General features: G+C 40.5%; 1 protein-coding gene across 1 annotated transcript; it reads right to left on the bottom strand.

Moving 5' to 3' along the window:
- Window positions 1-4,488: 4,488 nt before the first annotated feature.
- On the bottom strand, window positions 4,489-21,558 carry LONRF1 (LON peptidase N-terminal domain and ring finger 1). Its single transcript, XM_080385841.1, has 12 exons — window positions 20,794-21,558; window positions 14,472-14,590; window positions 12,709-12,831; window positions 11,973-12,119; window positions 11,286-11,523; window positions 11,110-11,200; window positions 10,156-10,270; window positions 9,484-9,605; window positions 8,110-8,268; window positions 7,826-7,988; window positions 7,294-7,446; window positions 4,489-5,758 (listed from the first exon to the last, which is right to left on the bottom strand). Exons 1-12 carry the CDS (start codon window positions 21,410-21,412, stop codon window positions 5,600-5,602), a joined length of 2,208 nt encoding a protein of 735 aa, XP_080241967.1. The 5' UTR covers window positions 21,413-21,558; the 3' UTR covers window positions 4,489-5,599.
- Window positions 21,559-21,869: the final 311 nt, after the last annotated feature.

A 21,869-nucleotide genomic window follows, 5' to 3' on the forward strand; every position in this document is an offset into this window, starting at 1 on the left:
CAGAGTAGGCATTTGAACCTCTTGTCACACACAGCCCCAGTGATTTCAGCAATGCAACTTAATTATGAAATAACCGTCAGAAATCTTGAACCATGATTCAAAATAAAATCAGACGTGCCTGTTCCGCTGTATTTGGATCACATTGCAGTAGGCATCTCATACACATTTTTAGAGCACGCTTTCCTGTTCTAAACTTTTAGCTTACATGTGAGAATGCTCAACTTCTGGGCTTAGACAAAAATAAGGTAAGAATTGTTTGAACAATCAAGACTTGTTTCAAGGTATGTAGGAGAACTTTTAATGTTTCATAGCAGGTTGATTAAAAAAAAAAAAACAACAAACCAAAACCCCACAAACCCTGCATTTCCTGCAAAGCTTAAGTACCTCTAAAACTGGGTTGCAGTCCCAGTTCCCAAGTCCTTATTCTATTTCAGATCTTGAGTGTGAGGGACGTAAAGCCACTTACACTTCTGCTGTTGTGCTTTTGTAGAAGCATTTTAGATCTTGACAGGGTAGAAGAGCCTCTTATGCATGAAAGCTTCATCAGGATACACGAAGTCAGTGTTCCTGCCAGGATCTAAAGCGTACCTATGCACTCAAAACCTAAACCCCACTCTACATACTAGAACAGTCACCCAGGTTCTGTTGGGGGAAAGGGGCCAAACTGTTCCTTTACTTCTTAGAACTTTAACCACCACAGGCATGTGGAGATCTGTAGGAAGGAAAGATCTCAATTTCCCCTTTTTCCCCACCGCTGTTTCAATTTGTTTCCTTAAATAACTGCAGGAAGGGTCGGACCACAGCAATACTGCAGCTCCCTCTGGAGCTTTGGGTTCCTCCCTCAGAGGTCTTGTAGCAGGCCTTACGCAGATACTGTTACTTTTTTTTGGTATGGAAAACAATGACTATGAAGTATCAGTTCAGCTAGACTGGGAGCTTTCTGTAGGACTTGGTTCCTGAAGAGTATGCGCCAAGTGTAAAGAAGATCTTAGACTTGGAGAAGACAGAAGATTTGTTGTTCCCTGTGGAAGGTAAAATTCAAAACTTAAAGAAGGAATTAAGATGTATGTGCATGGAACCTACTGAAAGAACTAAGGATAACAGCTTTTCTTCTCTCCCCTCCTGATGACAGATTTCATCAACAGTAGGAGGATATCCTGACAGAAAAATAGTGCAGCAAACAAGTTGCCAAAAGCTCAACAGATGCTTGAGAATATCAAACATCAAGTTCGAGTCTTTTTCAAGGATAGAGCTTTTCACAGAAAAGAACAGGTTGTCTTTCATAGGAACTTGGAGCTTCCAAGACAGATACCGAGATTTCCTCCAGCAAGGGGCAGCCGGCTGAAACGTCTGATAAACAGCCCTGATACATTGGCATAGGGAAGAGGATGGGCTGCGGCAGCCCCAGCAAGGAGCCCTCAGTAAGAACTAAGCACAGTCTGGTGCAAGGCTGGGGGACGGGGACAGGAACACACAGAAAATGGAAAAAGATAAAACCTCCAAACCGCCACCACCCTACAGCAGCATCAGGGAGAAGCCACCCCACTCTGCCAAGCACCTTGTATAGCTCTTTACGCTGATAAAAACATTCGTAGCTGGCAGATCGGAAAGCTCTTGAGAACGCAAAGAACAACGCTCACCAATTAGATGGTATAATTAAGGAGTTTCAGACGCCAAGCTTGAGAATTTCTATTTGGATTGGAAAGCAACTGTATTTGTCTTAATTTAGCACAACTCCCTGTCCCCAGTTTCCCATTACATCATTTCCCTTTTCTAACACACTTGGACATCTAGCGAATGGCCAGCTTCCTAGCTAGTACAGATTCATATTTAGTCTGCTTTAAAAATAATTTCCAACATAGGACATTCTTCTGTTTACTTACCAGAGAAAACAAAACCCCTCAGCTAGAAATATAAAGACTTTTTTATCAACTTCTTTCTCACTAACATTCAAGCCTCTTTGTCCCAGAGAGCCTGCCACATCCTTGCAGGCGCTCCTGACTGCATTTCAGCTACATCACTGGTGCTATCACTACTGCAAATTACCCATGGTGAAATCCTGCTATTGGCTTTCTCTTGTAAAAGCACTTGCAGTCATGAGCACCCAGGAAAGTATAACTTCACCAAACTTAAGGCTCAAAACTCAGTAGAGTCTTTATTTTGCTTTGTTTTGGTAAAGGCTTTAGAATAACTTATATCCTAGCATTAAACATACTGTGGCTTTATTTATGCACGTAAATGAGAGGGCAATAGGCAGATTTCAGCGTGATACCAAGTGGCAATGGGTACAATAATACTTAAACTGGTATCTCATGTCTACTCACTAATGGAACCACCTTCTTCCATTAGAAATCCAGTTGTAGATAGACAGGTTTCTGCAGTCAGACAGTACTGAAAGAGCAGCACCTCAGGCTTGGTCAGGTGCAGCCAGACAGTTATGGTTTGTCTGCTGCTCCTGAAGATGTGCTCAAAGCCAAAGTTTCAACCATTTTCTCTGGGAACTGTCCCTGCCCCAACTGGTAATGTCAAATGAGCAGCACCTTGCACTGTAAGACTCCCTTGTGCTGTCTTTCAGAAGAATGTTGTGTGGATCAGCTCTACCGTGTCTCACTTGTATTCAATACGAATGAGGCTGTAGTAAAATTTCAGTATGTGGCAGGTACTTACCCCACCACACACACACACTCTGAGACAGAGCTCAAAAGGAACGGGTTTGATAATTTGCAGAACCAAAGGGATGAGTGTACTGTCCTTCCAAGTCTTGTAAAGCCCCTAGCGACATTTGAATCTGGCCTAGTCTTTCAGGGGTTTCAGAGCAAATGTTTCTCCCTAGTAACGTTCTAGCATCCCTTCAAGCTTCACAGCCACCTGCACCAACATATCTTACAGCCATCCTTGCATATTGTCCTTAAAGAAAGTTAGGCCCACAGAGAAACAGTTTGCTAGAATGAATGTTACAGATGAAGCCAGTTAAATAAACAAACAAACAAACAAATCAAGTTAGATGGAGAAACACAAAGTTGCCGTTTCACACCAAGAAAACAAATTTCTGAACCTAAAGTCTGTTAGTTCTCACTTCAGGCACCAAGTTGTTAGAAGAAATGATGATTGGTAAGAGTAACTTAAAGTAAAAAGACTAGAGGTGAGTATTAATCATGAATTAAGAATTTCAGTGAGATCTTTGGCCACAATTTAGCAGAATGGGAAGAGGTCCTTGCCAGAAAAATTTGAAAACTACCTATCAGTTCTGGGCAGATACTTCTCCGTACAGTGACTTCAATCCCTCATGTTGAGGTTTACAACTTTCTTATATTAACATACACACACATCCAATTTATTGTATAGCTATTTGCAGACCACCAGTCTTTTGAGACACATCTAGTTTTGTTCTTACACGTGAAGAACATGTCTATGTCAACTTGTCAATCATATGATCAAACAGGGAAGGTGCAACCCCGTAAACAAGGTGTCCCCACACTAACTTGGGGTAGCTCTTGCTGGCTGGTCCAGGGGTGCTGCCTGGTGAAGGAGTCATCCTTACATCCTAATGGAGAACAGGAGAGGTTGACAATGTTCTTGACTGTTGCTCATCATCAGGTAAGAATTATCAACAGTTGTACCTTGCCTACATAGCAAGCGAGCTTTCCCCCTTTCCCTTATGCCTAGATTGCTCACATTCCACTCAGGCTTAATTACATTGTCAACTTTATTATAATAATAAGTTGATCAAACTTGGTCCTTAGCCTGTTGCTGTTTTATTGTTTGATAGCTAAAGAACCCTCTTGCTGTGTGACATGGGGCAGTGGGAGGAATCAAAAGAATAAGTGAGTGCTCCCCAAATTCAAAACCCTGTGTAAAGTACAGCACGGTATCTCTCCAAGGTACTTACTGACAGGTCTGTGCCAACATTCAGGCAAGCCTGCTCTGCCCCATTCTAACTGCATGAAGTGACAAAATCTGGTCCACAAAACAACCTTTTGAAAGAATTCCAACCTGAAAATCCTCTTAAAAATCTTTCCTCCCCATTCTCAATTTCATAGCATTCCCAACAGCACCTACAATGATCACGTTTGCAAAATAATTACTGAAGAGTAGTACTTACAATCAGTCTAGATGCAACATGTGTTAATCACAGTAACTTTGCTTTTTTTGCTGTTGCTGTTTCTTTGTAATGAATTTTTCTTGCGAAAGCATCTGATTAGCAAGCCTGTGAAATACCTAACAGTTCTGCAAGAACAGTTTCCTGCAATTTAAGTTTTGTGAAATGCAGACTTCATACCTGAAACTACCTTAATTTAAACAAAGTAGATACAAAAGCAGAACACCAGCAAAAACCCCGTCTGGCCAATAATGAGCCTGATTATGTCCAATACCAATTATGTCATCAAGTGCTGGCAACCTTGATGTAGGTTAAACAGCAGCTTCTGGATTTACTTGAGAATCCAGAATAGAAGCACATGGAAAACGAAAGTGATCTTTAGTTTCTGATAAAGTTAAAAATATTACAAACGTTTAGCTTTTATTGAAAATTAAATATATTAGCAAAAGCAAGATTTAAGAAATATTTTACAAATGATTTACATACAAGAAAGCCAGTATCAGACATATTCACAAATATGCAAACCTTTAATTACAAAAAGTACCTATTGGCAGCATGATGCTAACCTTGCCACTGCAGTGTGCTCTACTATTGATATGAATAAGGCATAGAACTCACATTTGCACCAACTTAAAAAGTTCAAATAAAACTTTAAGCTTTTAAATCCTGGATACACAGTCCCCAAACACACACACACACACTCTCTAAGATTTCTTCTTCTAAGCTCTATAAACTAAGTGTGTGCTCTGGAAGAACAGCCAGCCTGAAAAGCCCAGTAAAAATTTAACCGGTACTAGCATTTAGTTTTCAGTTTCCTCTTTAACATGTACAGGCCTAGGTATGTAAACCATATTCACAGTTTAAGTATTTTTAGACAGAAGTACCTTTTTTTTTTTTGCATTTGTTCCTTAAAATTGGCTCTCACTTCAGCATACAGTTCATATTGTCAACTGTTTCGTGATGCATATATTTACAAGATAACTTAAAATTCTGTGCCATGTTCACGGTCAAGATAATTCAACAAGAGTAGTAATGTTCAACAGTGACATTCAATACTACTTTTCAAATATTTGTGCAAACAGCAAAAGAACAGTTGTACGAGGCAAACATTTGCAAAACCTTTAATACCTCCTCAATGTTGTAAACTTGGACTGTCAGCCTAAGTCCTATACTTCCCACAGCTTTAAAAAGTCAGTGGCTAAAATTATCAAGTCTCAAAAAGGTTCTCTTCTACATAGTGCAAATTGTAATGTAGATAACGTGAAAAACATATCTAGCTGGATTGACTTTGTGCAATCGTCAGTGGTCTTCTCTCATAGTTGAAGAAAATGTGCATTCAAAGAACCACATGGTTCAGGAAGTCAGGAGGGTGGGGAGGAGAGAGAAAAAGCAGTTCCACTACACTTCTCAAACCAGTGCTAGATGTGCAAAGGCAGCAAAAATTCCAGCTGCTACTACAACCAGAACAGAGTAACTTTTCAGGAAGACCCAGGTGGTTAGTCACTTGGACTGGTCTCTAGAAAAATATGTGAGTATATGTTGGATTTTTATCAGACGGTCTTTTAAAGACATCATGGAGAGAACTGACAGCTGATATCTGGGGTCTACTGGGAGAACAGCTAGAAGCCACCAACACCAAGCAGGACCATTGGGCATTGCCTAAAAACAAAAGATAAGTTGGTTACCCATAACCAATGCAGTATAGTTAACTAACATGAAGACATTAAAAGACAAAGTGGTCAATGACAAAGACTGGTTTAAAGTTTGATACTAACTAGAGAATTCCACATCCATGAGATCAGATGGGTTCTGAAGGGATCTCTTCTGATCCCTCCCCAGCTGAGAAGTCAAAGTATACTTAAACTAAGCTTGATAAAGCAATTATTTTTAAGACAACAAAGGAAGCTCATAGCTTTCTTGGGAAAAGACTGCTAAGTATAGGACAATCACCTAATAACAAACCTCCCTGATAAAAACCGAATCCATTATCTGTCATGCTGTTCTTAAGGCTTGAGTATTCTTGAAGCCTAATGTTTTCATTACAATTGTCTTGTTACATTTGAAGGGCTCCTCCATCACCTCCCAATTCCACTCCCTTCTCATTACTTCCTAGACAGAGCATGACTACTGAACTAGTTTCTTCTAGGTTGATAAAACATACTATGGAGCTTTTTCCTGTATTTTATTCAATTCTTTACATTAAGCCTTAGATGTTAAGCCCAGAACTAGACATAACACTCCTCAGCAGAGGTCCTATCACTGCAGAGAAGATTAATTACCTCAAATTACTTGAAAAATATTACTGGTAGTGGTACGCTGAAGGATGACTTTCTCTCCCCTTGCATCTGTAACGCACTGTTGACACATTTGTCTTCTATCATAAATCTCAGGTACATACTCACAGTGTTGCTGACCTGCTAGTTACCCTGGTTTTGCACACTTACTCATCTTTCCTAGTACGTTGGTTTAAGTCTTTTTTTTATTCAATTGTTCTAAAATCACTTCTGAATTCATGCACTGGCCTCCACAGCATCTACAGTCCCCCCTGACTGGTTTATATAGTCTCATAAAAGTATCTAGCAGACGGGTGAGGGACAGGCTCTTTCAAGACCCCATTTAATAGATAATTCCACTTTGAAATCCAAATCTTACGTATTTTTAAATGCTACTTTTCTCCAGCCTCCATTCTCTCAGGATCTCATCAACCTCCATTAGTTGTTTACAATAATCATTAAAATAGATTGCTACAGCTAGTTTCTTAAGAAACATTCATCAAATCCTACCAGCTGCAGCACTTTATGGCACTAACTCAGAAAGGAGGAAAGTGTTGTGATTACCTCTTTGCCGAAGATTACTGCCTGCACGTGTCACAGGGAAGAAAATACAGGGTTTTTTCCATTTGAATTCTAACAGCTTTACATAAACCAACCGTTCAAAATGCTACTGGAACTTAAAGTGTTCTCAGTTTAGTAGTTTTATCTCCACAGCAGCACATCATCCTTCCCTGCAAAACTGCTGAACAGTGACAGAATTGCCTTTTGTGGCTCATTATAACAGAAAACAAGACACAAGATTTACTGCCTACGAAGCTGGGGAAAAAAGCTAGTTTTTTTCTTTTAATGTTTAGTAGTCATTAACAGAGGGTTTATTTTGAAAAATAAGCACCTAATAGTTGATACTAAATGATGTCTCACCTGTATATTTTCCTCCCTGTCAGGCATTGGCCCAAAATGCTGAAGAATTTGAGTGCGAAATTTGTTTCTTAAGTTTTGGAACCAACTGCAGGCCTGATTGTAAACAAAATTGTGAAGTTCTCTCAGTTTCTTTAGTTCTTCTTCATCAGCAACCTATAGGAGGAATGAAAATATCATTAGAGATAAAGAAACAATTAAGGTGTTTAAACTAAAATTGAGAAACATTCAACTATATTTAAATATATTTCTTGCATTCTCCTAAACCTTGATTGCTAATGACTGAATAGTAAAGAAGTCCTGTGATATTTTTAAAAGTTAGTTTCAAACTATTGTTCAAACAAAACCCATAGGATTTCTTTGTTGCTTTATAATAATAAAAAAATTAAGCTAGCTTCCATTTCTTTCGCGTGCTGGCACTGAATCTTCCACTGGTCCAGGGACCTAAAAATTTGAAACAGAGCTCTCAAGAACAAACGAAGCAAAAATCTGCAGGCGTTAACACTAGTAAGTATTTAGACAGAATTCTGGATACCTTAACATCTTCCAAATATTCAATGTCTGCAGTGCAATAACCATCTTTCATCCCTCTCCGTAAAACTCTAAATCTCTTTCCACCAACTGTATCAACAACAGACCGTCCATCAGGTAGAAAATGAACGTTCCTAATTTGCAGCATGCAACCATAATCTGCAAAACTAGAAAAAAGACCTTGTCAGTAACGCAATTATATAGCTCTGAAAAAACACTTCTTAGATTAAAAAAAAAAAAAAAAAAGACATAAGAGATGACATGCTTAGAATTAGGATGTAAACCTACCTGTTTTGAGAATCACTTATACACATCCCAAACTGTTTAGTTCCAGTTTCCATACTTCTGCGAATCATTAGTCGGTATCTTGGCTCAAACACATGTAGAGGGCAAGGCACAGTAGGATATGCCATAGTGCAAACAAACATTGGAACATTCTTGGTCAAGCTTCAAGAGAACATCAAAAGCAATACGTGACTTAAATATCTAAGCACTGAGCTATGCCAAGACAATAAATTTTTTCAGTATGTTTGCTGTATTTGAGTGGTGCACTCTTTTCAAAGTTTAATAATAAGCACATTGTAATAACTTTCATAAATAACAAAAACATACTAACAGTGACTGAATACCTATGTACTAGTTTGAATACATCCTGGACGGTAAGCCTCATAGTTACCTAGTTCGTAGTATCTAGTCAGCGAATGAAGGCCTTTGTTTTGAGGACAGGGGTGTTAGTTACATTTTTCCTTTTTGTTTTAGTTTGAGCTATACAAGCCATTATGCCCTCAGAACCAGTTTTCCTGGAACTAAAAAGATGTAGCAGTAACTAGTAACTACATAGTAGCCATGTCACCACTTAGATTATTTTGAGTGATGGACTGCAGATCACAAGATGCAACCCAGGGTGTAATTTCTACCTTGCAATATGCCTCAGCACACCTAATTGAAAAATACCATATTTTTTTCATGATATCTTATCAAGTATGTACAGTTGATAATTGATACAAACAAGTTAGCATTAAAACATTACCAGGTATTTAATTTTAACACCTTTCAGACTATAAAACATAATTCTAATGTATCGATTCTGTTACATAAGTTGCATGAGCTACTGGTTTAAATAGTTTTCCAATATTCATGTCTACAATACACAATGCTTTATATATCGGAAGGAAGTCTACTAGAAGTAAACATCAAGATTACAACAAAATCCAAATGATTTCTTTTCATCACACCTATCTATCATTATACAATTAACATCTATCCTGAACTGCTTTGAAAGATATTCAAGTATCCCAGACACTGCAGCCAACTCAAGAGGACAATTCCATTCACAGCAGTGAAGTGAAAACTGAAGCTTCACGACAGTGCATGCAGAAAGAGAAACAAAAGGGCAAACGTATTCTGTAGAGGACTTAAGAGCCTCACATTGCTACTACCAAACTGTGATTTTTTTATTTCCACAGTAGCTAAAAAAAAAAGTTAATTTTCTGAAATACATAAGACCCCAAATTAACATGACTTTATACTCCTTCTTGCATCTGTAATATGCCATTATTAATAATCACCAAAACAATAAAACACTTCTAAAAAGGATTTCCATACTGCTTCCATACATACATAGACCTCTCAAGTTTTCTAGATAAAAGACAGCAAGCTTACTTTGAGTGTTCAGCAGTTTCTTCAGCATGAATTCTTTTTCTCTCACACAATTCATCAGACAGATACTTCATTATTAATTCCTCCAGCAGTTCTGTGATGCTATATTTTCTGCTTGCAAGGTACTGTTAGGCAATTGAAAAAAATATTTTAGGGTTTTTTTTTCATATATATTAACAAGAGGCTTGAGAAAATGCAGCTTTTATTTAAAACCATAACATATGAAATGTGTCATGAATTGAACATATGAAACCTACAGCTCTGAAGTTCTTATGTTTCATTGCTTAACAGCTCACATTACTGTAATATTTGAAAATTAGATTCTCTACTTTAATTCTTAGTGTCTGACAATTCAAGTGTCTAACTTAGTTTGTACTTCTATGCTTACCAGAGACAGAATTGATTTCCTAGGTTATACAGCCATACAAATACAAAAACCAAAGTTTAAAAAGACTTAGGATTTAATTACATCAATGAAGTAGATGGTCACAGAAACATAAAACCTCTAAGACCCTGAGGCAAGCCTAATCAACTTGTATTGACAAAGTTTGTCTCAGGTTTTTCCTTTCTAGCAGCGATCCGTAACACAACTGAATCCAAGTTGCAGGGTTTAAGTGAAACAGCCTTTAAAATGATACAGTATTTGTATTTGTGAACTCTACTGAGAAACAGTACCTCTTTCAAACTCTCCTTACAGAGTGGACACTGAGGAGCATGATCTAAACACCGTTCCAAGCAACCTTTGCAAAACGTATGTCCACAAGGGGTTGTCACTGGCTCAAAGAATAGCCTGAAACAAAGTTATTAGAAGTTAGATGCCATGGCAAGTGTGTTTTGTTAAAAAGTCAGCGATCAACCTCTTTAATTTTTAAGACTAGTTATACTATAACAAAGAAGAGAAAAATTAATCCCATATCTCCTTATTTTACTTTTAATCCTATACTGCAGTTCGTTTCAATTCAACACTACACATTTTTCGTTTTCTGATGAATCTGGACATACTTCAACACTCTAAATACCTAAACATTTATCCCAACGTATAAAGATTTTGGTTGCACTACATAGAGATTCAGAATACCCAAAATTAAGTGATTCTTTGAGGAGCTAAGTTGTTTTAATAGAAGCATCATACACTAGTAACAGAACTATGGACAGTTTAGTATACATAATATGTTTTAAGGTATTTATTCTGAAAACCAAGACAGTAAGAGCTTTCAAATACATCAGCTACATTTAAGTAGACTAACATGCTGAAGTATCTACATGTCCTAGACAAGTATGTGGTTCACAAGCAATGCTTCTAAGCATTACCCTTCCCAAAATAAAAAGTTTAATAGTTCTATTGACTGAAGAAAACCTGTAACATTTAACCACAAAAGATCCTGTCCTTTTAAAGTTACTGGTTAGCAATGCCAAGCTTAATTTAAAAAGCAAGCTGATTAAAATAATGCTGTATTATATTCCACTACAGCAAGTGACACATTTAAATAAGCAGGGATAGAGGAAGGCTGAAAAGTATTGACTCATACCAGAACTCATCACAACCTATATGTACCTGAGTTTATATGTGTAGCAGATATGGGGCCAAACATCTATAATGGAAATACTGAATCAAGGAGAAAATCTTACCTCATACATAGAGAGCACTCAAAATCTGATACATCAATCAGATCCCCTGGAATTGTTCCAAAAACCAGTGTCATGTCCCTTTTTGTACTTTCTAAGGAAACATAAGACAAAATAGTCCTTCAAAAAAAGGCGCAAGTCAGTAAACACTTTACATTTCAATGTAAGTGACTGTTTACCTCCTTGCTTTTTGTGTTTGTTTCTTCCATCTTCACACACAACTGTATCCTGTTCTGAAAAGGAAAGCTTTCTTTTCAACAAAGCACCTTTTTCTTGGCCAGAGAGAAGGGGTTCAGAAGACACTCTCTTTAAGCCATCTTCCTTGGCAAGGTCTTTTGTTGAGTTAAGAGCATGGGCAGACTGTGTGCGATTTAAGCTTCCACTAACAGGCTCCAGTACATCTGATCCTTCTAAACTCTGTAATGGTAAGATGAACGAAAGTGTAGTTAGAGTAACACAAATCTAAGTATGCAAGATGTGAACATGCAAAGATATACAAGTCAAACTGACACCCATAGTTAGTTCATTAGTTAACTAAAGAAATTTAATAAGACAGTACTCAAATTTGCTTAGCGTTAACAAATTACAAGTCTTCACCTGCTTCAAAGAGAACAAAACTTGTATTTCTCTTTATTTTGAAGTCACTAAAATAAAATCTCAGCACCTTCTAATAAGTAGTTCACTGGAATGAGGAGTCTAACTCTCCAAATGAAAATACATTACTTCCAAATCACAATTCTTTTCTTCCAATTTAGCTAATTACAGAAAGTCAGCATTTAGGCTGGAAAATATGACAAATAAGGATATCAGAACACCTGATGTTTGCATATTGGGCAAGGAGGAAACTTATCCTATAGGTTTTTTACCTGCTCAGGACAAAGCTGTAAGTTACAGTAAGACTCGGTCACCTCAGAACTAAGTATAAAAGGTTTATTTCGAGTATGCGGTGAATTCCAAGCAGATTCCTTCAGACTCTCTCCTAACTTCTCTGGTGACAGCACATCACACAATGTCTAGAAAACAAACAGCTAAATGTTCATAATAATGAAAAAGGATATAGACATAGCTCCATTATAAAACTACATACCAAAAATAAGAATTTAATCTATATGGAGTTATCCTCAAAACCAGAGCTTTATTTAAGCAGTAACTGAGAAAGAACGATTGAAAACAAGTTTACATAGCTGTATTACTAAAAATAAATTTATCCAGAAATCTTTACTACAAATGAGTGAGCTCTTCAGATAGACATTATCAATTCAATATCATGCATCAACAACATTTTTCAATGTACTTTTTACTATCAAAGAAAAACTGTTGTGCTCTGGGCACAGAAGAGTACAACTTGCTGCCTGCTTTCCAGTTTTCTAGATTTTCATTTAATAACTTCAAAAGCCTATGTACTTATAAACATGTGCTTAAAACGTGTACATTAGGGCTATCTCTTCAACATAGTACGATATACCTTGAAAATAAATAATCTGCCACCTGAACCTTCTCTGTATGTATTGAAGATTTTTACATGCTTAAAGCCTACCATAATGGGAGTTTTATAAAAGAATCACATCAGAGAGAGTAATCCAGTTTCAAAAACAAAATTACCCTTTCTACTTCTAGCTTGGCTGGAAGAAAGTCCTCATCAAGGGCTAAGCACTGTAGAAACAGTTGTAAGGCATCACCTACAAAGCCAGAGTCTTGCAGCACTTTTCCTTTCCGGAAGTAGACCTGAAAAACAGATACCATGAAGACATTTCTATCAAGTACGCAGAACTGCAGTATTCATCTTGCAGGCACTACAACAGAATTAGAACCCTCCATGACAAGAAGAATGTAGCTCCTCAACAAACTTCAGCTGTGCACAGTGTGGATGACCTACATGCCTTGTCTAACATACATTCCCTACAGTGTTTGAAAAGAGTCATGGGGCAGTCTGGTGTTAGTCTCCTTCCGGTTAACTTGCTTTGCCTTACATGCTTAGCGCTGAATACGCAAAAAGCCTTAATTTCCCTCTTCTGTGACCCTTTGGAGGGGAAGAAGAGTGACAGGAAATGCAAATTATTACTTAACCTCATACAACGGCTTACCAGACACCTTTTTTGCCCTCTGTTTCATTAAAAGCCTTACGGTTCCAGCCTGCAGGAGAAGGGTAGCTAGAAAGAAAACAATCCACACGACCATGTATCCCTTATATACATCTTAATCTATATTTTTAAAACAAAACAATAAACTTCTGGAAATCCTTCCTCCAACTATATTTTATTCTTGAATACTGGACAACAGCTAGGAAAAAAAAAATAATCTGTGCACTGTTTTTCCTGAAAGGGGGGGGGGGGGGGGGGGGGGGGAAGAGAGGGGAAAAAAAGACTACTAAATTTTCCTGAATCTACCTATAATTATATTACGTTGGAACTAAGAAGTCCCTTACTCAATTTATGTCAGTTTTAAAAAGTTGTATTTGCACTAACATAAGTCCAAGTTAGACAAAAAAAGTTTTCTAACAAAAGTTAGATAAAACAACAATACCTACTTGTAGATGAGATTTTGGATAATGACCCAGAAACTGAAATTAAGAACAAACAAACAAAAAAAAAAAAAACCCAGAGCGCAGTTTCTACAGAACAACTGCCAGTATTAACAGCAGGATCTGTTAAACAAGGCTGTCAGATAAGGGTATGCATCATCTTTGATGGATTTGGGCAGTTTCATTAAGATGTATTCTGAAGAAGGAAAGTATGCTAATCCTCCTACCAAGCTCAGTTAAGTAAGGTTTCTTTCCAAGCATACAGAAAAAAAGTAGACAGTACTACCAATGCTGAAAAGCATAAAGCAGGATGCTCCCTGAATATGCAGTAGCTGTGGAACTGCTGAACACAGGAGATACCAAAACAGCAGCAGTTACCTCCCCTTGTGTGGCAAGACCTTGCTACTCCTGCTGTGCTCAGAATTTAGACAGTGCTGCAGTCTCTTACAGTTCTGAAAGCCAGTGACTCCCCAGCTGCCTGCGCTATTTGCAAAGCTCAGTTCCCACTGGGTTTCTTTGAGCTTTTCAGCAAAAGAATAGCAGTGTCCCTCTCAACAAAAAATAAGAAATAAACAAAACAAACCCCAGCTGTCACAGGTTACATCACCATAAACTATCCCAACTCTAAGTATGTTTGTCAATCAACTCCAACCTGCTGTACTCATCAGTAACCTGTAACTATAAGTAACTATTTTAAGATACCATTCAGCATTTTGCATGTGTTACAAGATGATGTTTAAGGTAGCTGACCTAGGTTCTTAACTTGATGCAAGTATAATTTAGAGTTCATTAATTTTATAGATAAACACAGATTTTGAAAAATGAAGAGTTCATATCAACTCACCTCTGGCCAATTTGGCATTTTAGAAATAACAAAATTTAGATCTTCTATGGCTGTTTTATATTCTTGGAGGCCAACATATGACTCAGCACGGTAAATTCTTAGCATCAAGTCACTGGAATCTGAAGACAAAGTAACATTTTTAACAATTCAGAAATTTGTAATTTTTAATTAGATATGCTTTCATAGTGATATTTCATATACACACTTTCTTGTACAATACTTTCAAAATTACTGGAGTACATTCTCCCCTGCCCCCCAGTGTTCGGTTATTAAAAGTGGCAGTAATTCCAGGCTCATGTCTTTCAAGCCAAAGATCAAATTTTGGACCCTCTAATGTATTGCAGCAACAATAAAATATATTTTAAAGGATCTATCACTGAGGTCAACAGAATAAAGTATTGCTCAGTACTACTGTACAACAAAAAATGAGGACTAAGTAGACTAGCTTTATATTACACTCATTCAAACCCACAGAAATCTGGGAATTCAGTGCACATATTAAAAAGTCTAAATATTACAAAGTTTGCTTTCAAACATTTCAGTTTTTCTTTAGGCTGTCATTTGTTTTTATAATGCCCAACCTCTTCCAACTATGGCTGGAGACACACGTGCCACTTTCACAATGGCATCCATCTGGTAAGTACCAGAATTAGGCTTTATCACCATGTGGTCTGAAAAGTGATAGCCAGTACCAGAAAGCCTTTAATACCAGCTGGCAGCCCTGTTGTAAGGAGTCGCACTAGTGGAACTTCTGCAATGGGAAAACATTAGTATGTGTTCAGTAAAGACAAATTCTCATGTCCATACAGCATTTTGCACTTTTAGTAAAGCAACCTCTAAATGGGAAGCACACTCATCTCCATGCCACTAAAACTACAGTTTTCATAACACAACTTACTGTAGTTATTGTTTGGAAAAAATGCCAGCACGCTGCTTTGTTCTTGATTTTTTTTTAAAGAAAAACATCCTTGTTTTTCATTGAATGAGATAAGTCAAACATCGGTCTACTGTAAATGATACTAAAATTAAATTGTTCTTTAAGTATATTCCAACAAGGTTTTCTTGGAAGGGGATAATTTCAATTCAATATTCTATCTTGGCCTATTCTAAATGTCTAGTTTAAATTTTCAGGTTTTCCAACATGAGCTTGTTTTACATTTAAAAGCCAAACTGGTCAATATTCCCATGTATTCCAACATATTGCTTTATATTTAGATCCATAATGCTACATGTGAAAAAAACTTAAGGGAAAAGAGAGGATTAAGAAAATCAAACCTCAGGGAAGATTTCACAGTTGAAACCGAAGTGTCTTTCTGATATGAGTTGTCTTTCGAGTTGACTATTTCCCTTCAAATACAAATATTCCCCAACCTGGTTCGTTTGGTTTTTATTTTATTTTAGATATAATAAAATGTTTGCATTAACAGAAGTTTGGGAAACTGTCTTTGTCTGACTTAAATACTAGTTATACAAGCAGAACAACTCTGAAGCCTGCTTTCCTGTGGCTTTGTGTTTTGTGATCCTGTAGCCTAGTAAGGCAGGAGCTTAGATCACACTTTTCAGACCATTTTTTCTATTGTATTTGAGTCTTTGTTGCCCAGCAGAGTTAGTACCAAACCAAATTCTCTTCTTGAAAGGCAGCAGTAAGTGCAGGTCTTTGTACTCTGATAAGCTACCTATTTGCACACAGAGGGAGCTCATCTTTTTTAGACTTTCAAGCATATAACACGACCAGAGGAACTCTCAGACTTCTTTCCTGGGGGAGGGTGAAGGGTAGTTTGAATATAAAAATGTAAGTTCAAGTCTACAGCAGGTAGACATTTTGTCCATTTCTTTTTCAAACAGAAAAGCATAATTCCAACTGAACTGGTACAAAAGGCTAAACCAAGGAGTTTAATTGGGACCCCAATTCTGCTGCTGAACACACACAAATGCTGCCAATTAATGATTAATGCATGTAAAAAATTGGGTCTCAATATTTGCAAGACCAAAGGTGGCAGGTCACAAGTGGTGTTCCCCAGGGCTCAGTACTGGGGCCAGTTCTGTTTAACATCTGTATCAATGATCTGGATGAAGAGAACTAGTGCACGCTCAGTAAACTTGAAGGCAACACTACGTTGGGCAGAGCATTGATCTGCTCAAGGGTAGGCTGGATCAATGAGATGAGGCCAATTTTGTGAGGTCCAACAAGGAGAAGTGCCAGGTTCTACACTTGGGTCACAACAACCCCACACAACACCACAGGCTTGGGGAAGAGCAGCTGGAAAGCTGCCTGGAGGAAAAGGACCTGGGGATGTTGGTCAACAACCAGCTGAACATGAGCCAGCCATGTGCCCAGGTGGCCAAAAAGGCCAACAGCATCCTGGCTTGTACCACAAATGGTGTGGCCAGCAGGACAAGGGCAGTGATCGTCCCCCTGTGCTCAGCGCTGGTGAGGCCGCACCTCGAACACTGTGTTCGGTTTTGGGGCCCTTATGACAAGACAGACACTGAGGTGCTGGAGCGTGTCCAGAGAAAGGCAACGGAGCTGGTGAAGGGTCTGGAGCACAAGTCCTATGAGGAGCGGCTGAGGGAACCAGGGGGTGTCTAGCCTGGAGAAAAGGAGACTGAGGGGAGACATTATTGCTCTCTACAGCTCCCTGAAAGGAGGCTGTATCAAGGTCAGTGTAGGTCTCTTCTCCCAAATAACAAGCAACAGGACAAGAGGAAATGGCCTCAAGTTGCACCAGGGGAGGTTTAGATTGGATATTAGGAAAAAGTGCTCCACTGGAAGGGCTATCAAGCATTGGAACAGGCTGCCCAGGGATGTGGTTGAGTCACCATCCCTGGAGGTATTTAAAAAGATGTGTATATGTGGTGCTTAGGGATGTGGTTTAGTGGTGTACTTGACAGTGCCAGGATAACAGCTGGACTTGATCTTAAAGGTCTTTTCCAATCTAAATGATCTATGATTCTATCTACATCTATACATTCAATTTTGTAGCTATAATTTCTTTGTTTTGTAATTGTGAAAACATCATTTTGCAATATTTCAGCATTTATTTTAACATTTACCACCTAAAGGGAAGATGCAAAACTATTTCAGATCCTTATACCAAAGACTAAACAGAGCAGAAATCTGTGCTTGAATTTTCAATTTCAGTAATCCAATATATTGTAAATACTGAAGTCACTCACTTCTAGCATACCCAAGGACAAATGATTTTAATAAAAAAGACACTAGGTACTTTCAGTGCAGAACTGTGTGTACCAGTTATTACACTAACAGGAAAGTATACAAAAGCGTACACACAAAAACCCACTCATTATGTGTTCTTTTTTTTATATTCCAAAGCATATGCTCCTGACTACTGTCGTCATAAACATATTGATAAATGGACCACCTCTGATCTGATCCTGCATGCCTTTTATATGGTTCTTAACAATATACAGAATTCTTCAAAATAAAAAGACATGCACATCACAACCACTGTGCAGAGAAAACTTTAGGACACAGTATTTATTAATACATGACTACAGAGTCACCACAATGATCAGGGGTTGGAACACACAACCCACAAGAGGCTGAGAGAACTGGGCTTGTTTAGTGGAAAACAATTCCCAGAGGCCTTGGGAGAACCCAACAGCCTTCCAGAATCCAAGAAGAGGCTACCTAGAAAACTCTTTACTGAAGTGCATGGGGGGAAAGACCAGAGACAATGGTTATAAACTGAAAAAAGGGTAGTTCAGACTAGAAATAAGAAGACAATTTCTCACTATGAGAATAGTGAACCTTTGAGCAGGTTGCCCAGACAGGCTGTGAAATTTTCATCCTTGTAGGTTTTTATCATCCAGCTGGACAAAACCTTAAGCAAACTGCTCTGGCCTCAGTGTTTATTCTGCTTTGAACAGGAGATTGATTGGTCAACAGACCTCCTGAGGCCCACTCCAGCAGGAATGAGTCTGTGATTCAGATCAAACTCAAGCCTATTAGCTGTGTGTTTCAGGACACTTGATTAAAGACAAGCTGCACTTACATTTTAATCCAATAGACTTCCTTTAACTAACCTATTCCATTTCTACCTCTGCAAGGAATATACTAACCATATTTTTGAAAATACACTAACCACGTTTTTCAAAAGTCACTTTTGTACCATGGCAAATACTTCTCTTTCAGATGTTTCAAGAAATGTAAGAAAGTTACAAAAAGATGCCATTTGAGTAAAGGTTTAGTGCCTTACTTAGGACATCAGATTTATTTTTATCACAATTTTTTATTTTTCTATTTGCATTAAGAAGAATCAGAGATGAACTAGCAATGAGGAAACATTGAAACAGAACATGAAAGATTTTAAACATGAACACATTTCTAATGCTATGTTTTTTCATCTCTAAGTGTTTTCAAGATTCATGTTCTGTAGGAAGATAGTAAGTGTACCAGCAGCTATTAATTAGCTCTCTATTGGCCTGAAATCACCTTCCATTTGTAGTTGTGAGCCTACAGCTCTAAATTCACATTTAACATGTCTGCATTCTGATTCATGAAGTTCTTCAGTACTTTACCAGAATACTTGGAATATCGATAGTTCTTCAGTAGGACTGGAGACACAGGAAATAGCTGTACAAAGGATCTTAAACTGAGCTTCTAGCACATAATTGCAGCACATGTACTGAATTTGAATAATAAAATTTGAGATAAGCATCACAGCTGGTAACTATTTTCAAATTTTAAACCTGTTCTAAAGCCAGAATTTAAGCTATAGCTTCACAAAAAAAGGAATCCAAGTTCTTTCCCCATAGATAGCTAAATCATATTGCCAAATCTATAAAATAAGGATTAACTAGACTCTAGAATTAATTTTCTCTTTTATTCTTTCAAAACAATCTTGAAACATAAAACAGGTCCCCTGTTTGTGTGATCAGTATGTGATGAATAACAGATGACAGTTTGTATCCTGAAGGCCACTGATTTTTGACTCCATTTCTTTTGTGACCTGTATGAGTCAATGCTGTACTTCAGAACACACAAAGAAGAAAGGTCTGCTCCATACAGTTCCAAGGTTCAAAACAGAATCACCACTTTCTCAGGTCACATCTATGCCATATCCTGCATTTTGGAAACACCTTGGCAAATAACGTAGAATTGAAGGCCACAACTGAACCTCTTCAAATTAGATTGTAAAAAGGCATATAAAATATATCTGAGATTTAATCCCACCTACACTGAAAACAGTTTATTCTGGAACTAGATCTAATGAATCTCCACAGAACAGATTGGAAGGATTAGTCTTATGCAAGCTTTTGGTATTTTCTCCGCTACAGACAACTATACATACGTAATACACTTAAATCTGTAAAAATATTAATTCCTAAATTTCTGAACAGAAATAAAATGGCACAAATGAAAACAGAACCCCACAAGTCACCCACAGGTGTCAAAATCCAGTCGAACAAAAAACAACAAAGGAACCTGGCACTGGATCCATCTAGGTGTATCCGTCACGCAAATCTGACTCGCTCTCTCTCTACAAAGACTAAACTGAAAAACTGACCGTCTCTCATGTGTCCATGGTACCGGTACCAGACATACCGCTGGCAACCGATATAGGCGAGCCTAAAAGCCTGCCTCTACCTCCCATCTTTGCACCCTCTCTCAACACTGTATTATAAAACTTCAACCACACCCACCTATGATGTCACTGCCATTACACAACCTGTCCCCCTCCGTGCCTGCCTGCTTATGCAACTGGGCCCGGCCTGCTGGGAATTGTCTTGGTGACACTTAAGACTGAAAATAGGTCTCTCTCAGGAAACAAGGTTAAACAGAGTAACAGAATTTCTCTGGTCCGTGCACAGCGGTTATCAAATACAAACCCGAACAAAGCCGCAAACTCTCCCGTGAGCACGTCCCACGAAAGTACGCGGGGGAAGGAAAAAAAAAATAAAGCAAAACGTGAAAGAAGCCGATGCTGGCGCCCCTCCGTGTCTGAGGCGCGCCCCACGACCGGGCTTGAGGCTCAGCCGAAGTGCGAAAGCTTCGCGTCCCGTAACCGGTCCCTCCGCTCCGCCAGACTGGGGGGAGGTTCCCTGAAGCCTCTCAAACTCGAAAAAAAACTTTCGATGTTCTTTACCGGTCGGTTTCGCTCGCCGCCAGCCCCCGAGCAGGGAGCGGGGCCGAGGGGCCGGCGGGGAGCGCACACCCGCCGGCTCCGCCACACCGCCACCCCCCAGCCCACCGCCGGCTCGCTACGGTCCCGCCGGGGCAGGGGCGGAGAGCGAGGCGGGAGCCTGCGGCTCAGGCCCGGGGGACCGGTGGAGAACAGCCTGCCCCCTCCAGCCTTACCTGCTCGCAGAGCTTGGCCGGCGGCGCCCAGAGCCTCTCGGAAGCGGCCCTGGGCCAGCAGCTCCTCCAGCCGGCTCCCGGTCCTCGCCCGCTCGCACTCGCCCGGGAACCACTTCTCCGCCAGCTGGTTGAGGACGACGCTGGTCCGCAGCGGGGCAGCGGCCGTGCTGGTGCCCCCCGACGGCAGTAGCCAGTCCCGGCAGCGGCGGCAGCGGGCCCGCAGCTCCCTCCGGAGACAGCGGCGGCAGTAGGTGTGCCCGCACGGGACGGTGACCGGCTCGCTCAGGAACCTGCCGCAGCCGCAGCAGCGCAGCGGCCCCTCGGCCGCGCCCCCGCCCTCGGCCCCGCGGTCCCGGCTCCGGCCCAGCCCCTGCCGCAGGCGGTAGTTCAGCACCAGGCAGTCCACCAGGGTCCCGAGGCGCTGAGGTCCGGCGAGGGGGCCGAGACACAGCGACGCCAAGGACGCGCCCACCACTTCCTTCAGGCGGTTCCCGGGCACCGGCCTCTCGCCCAGCCGCGGTAGCGGCTCCCGCTCCCCATCCGCCTCCTCGCCCGGGCTCCCGCTGCCGCCCGGCTCCGGCGACGCCTCCGAGCTCACGGCCACAGGAGAGAACGCCATCGGCTGCCCGGCTCCAGCAAGGGGGTGTGGCGCTCCGGCTCCGGCCGCCGGGCTCGGCTCCGCGCACGACGCTGAGGCACTGACGGCGCGGGGCGGAGGAGGAAGAAGCAAGGCACCCTCGCGGGGGGGGGGGGGGACGGGACTGGGGGGGGACTGTCACGTGCGCGCCTCTGCGCGCGCGACCCGGGGCCACGGTCCCCCGCCCTGCCAGGAGACGGCGGCGCGCGCCCAGCACTGCCCCCCGTTCAAACCGCTCCGCCGCGCGCCCTCACCCCGCCGGCTTACATAAAGCGCTACGTCACCTGACCGCCGGCCGGGCCGGCCATTGGCGGCGGCCGACGCCACGAGGGGGCGGGGTGGAAGGGGGCGGGCTCAAGATGGAAGGGGGTTACAAAACAGAGCGCCATGCGCGCGCCGCGCCGTGCCGGGGTGGGGCCGGGGGCGGGGCCGCGTCACG

This window comes from Falco punctatus (assembly GCF_963210335.1).
Source record: "Falco punctatus genome assembly, chromosome: 1".
Lineage (NCBI taxonomy): Eukaryota > Metazoa > Chordata > Aves > Falconiformes > Falconidae > Falco > Falco punctatus.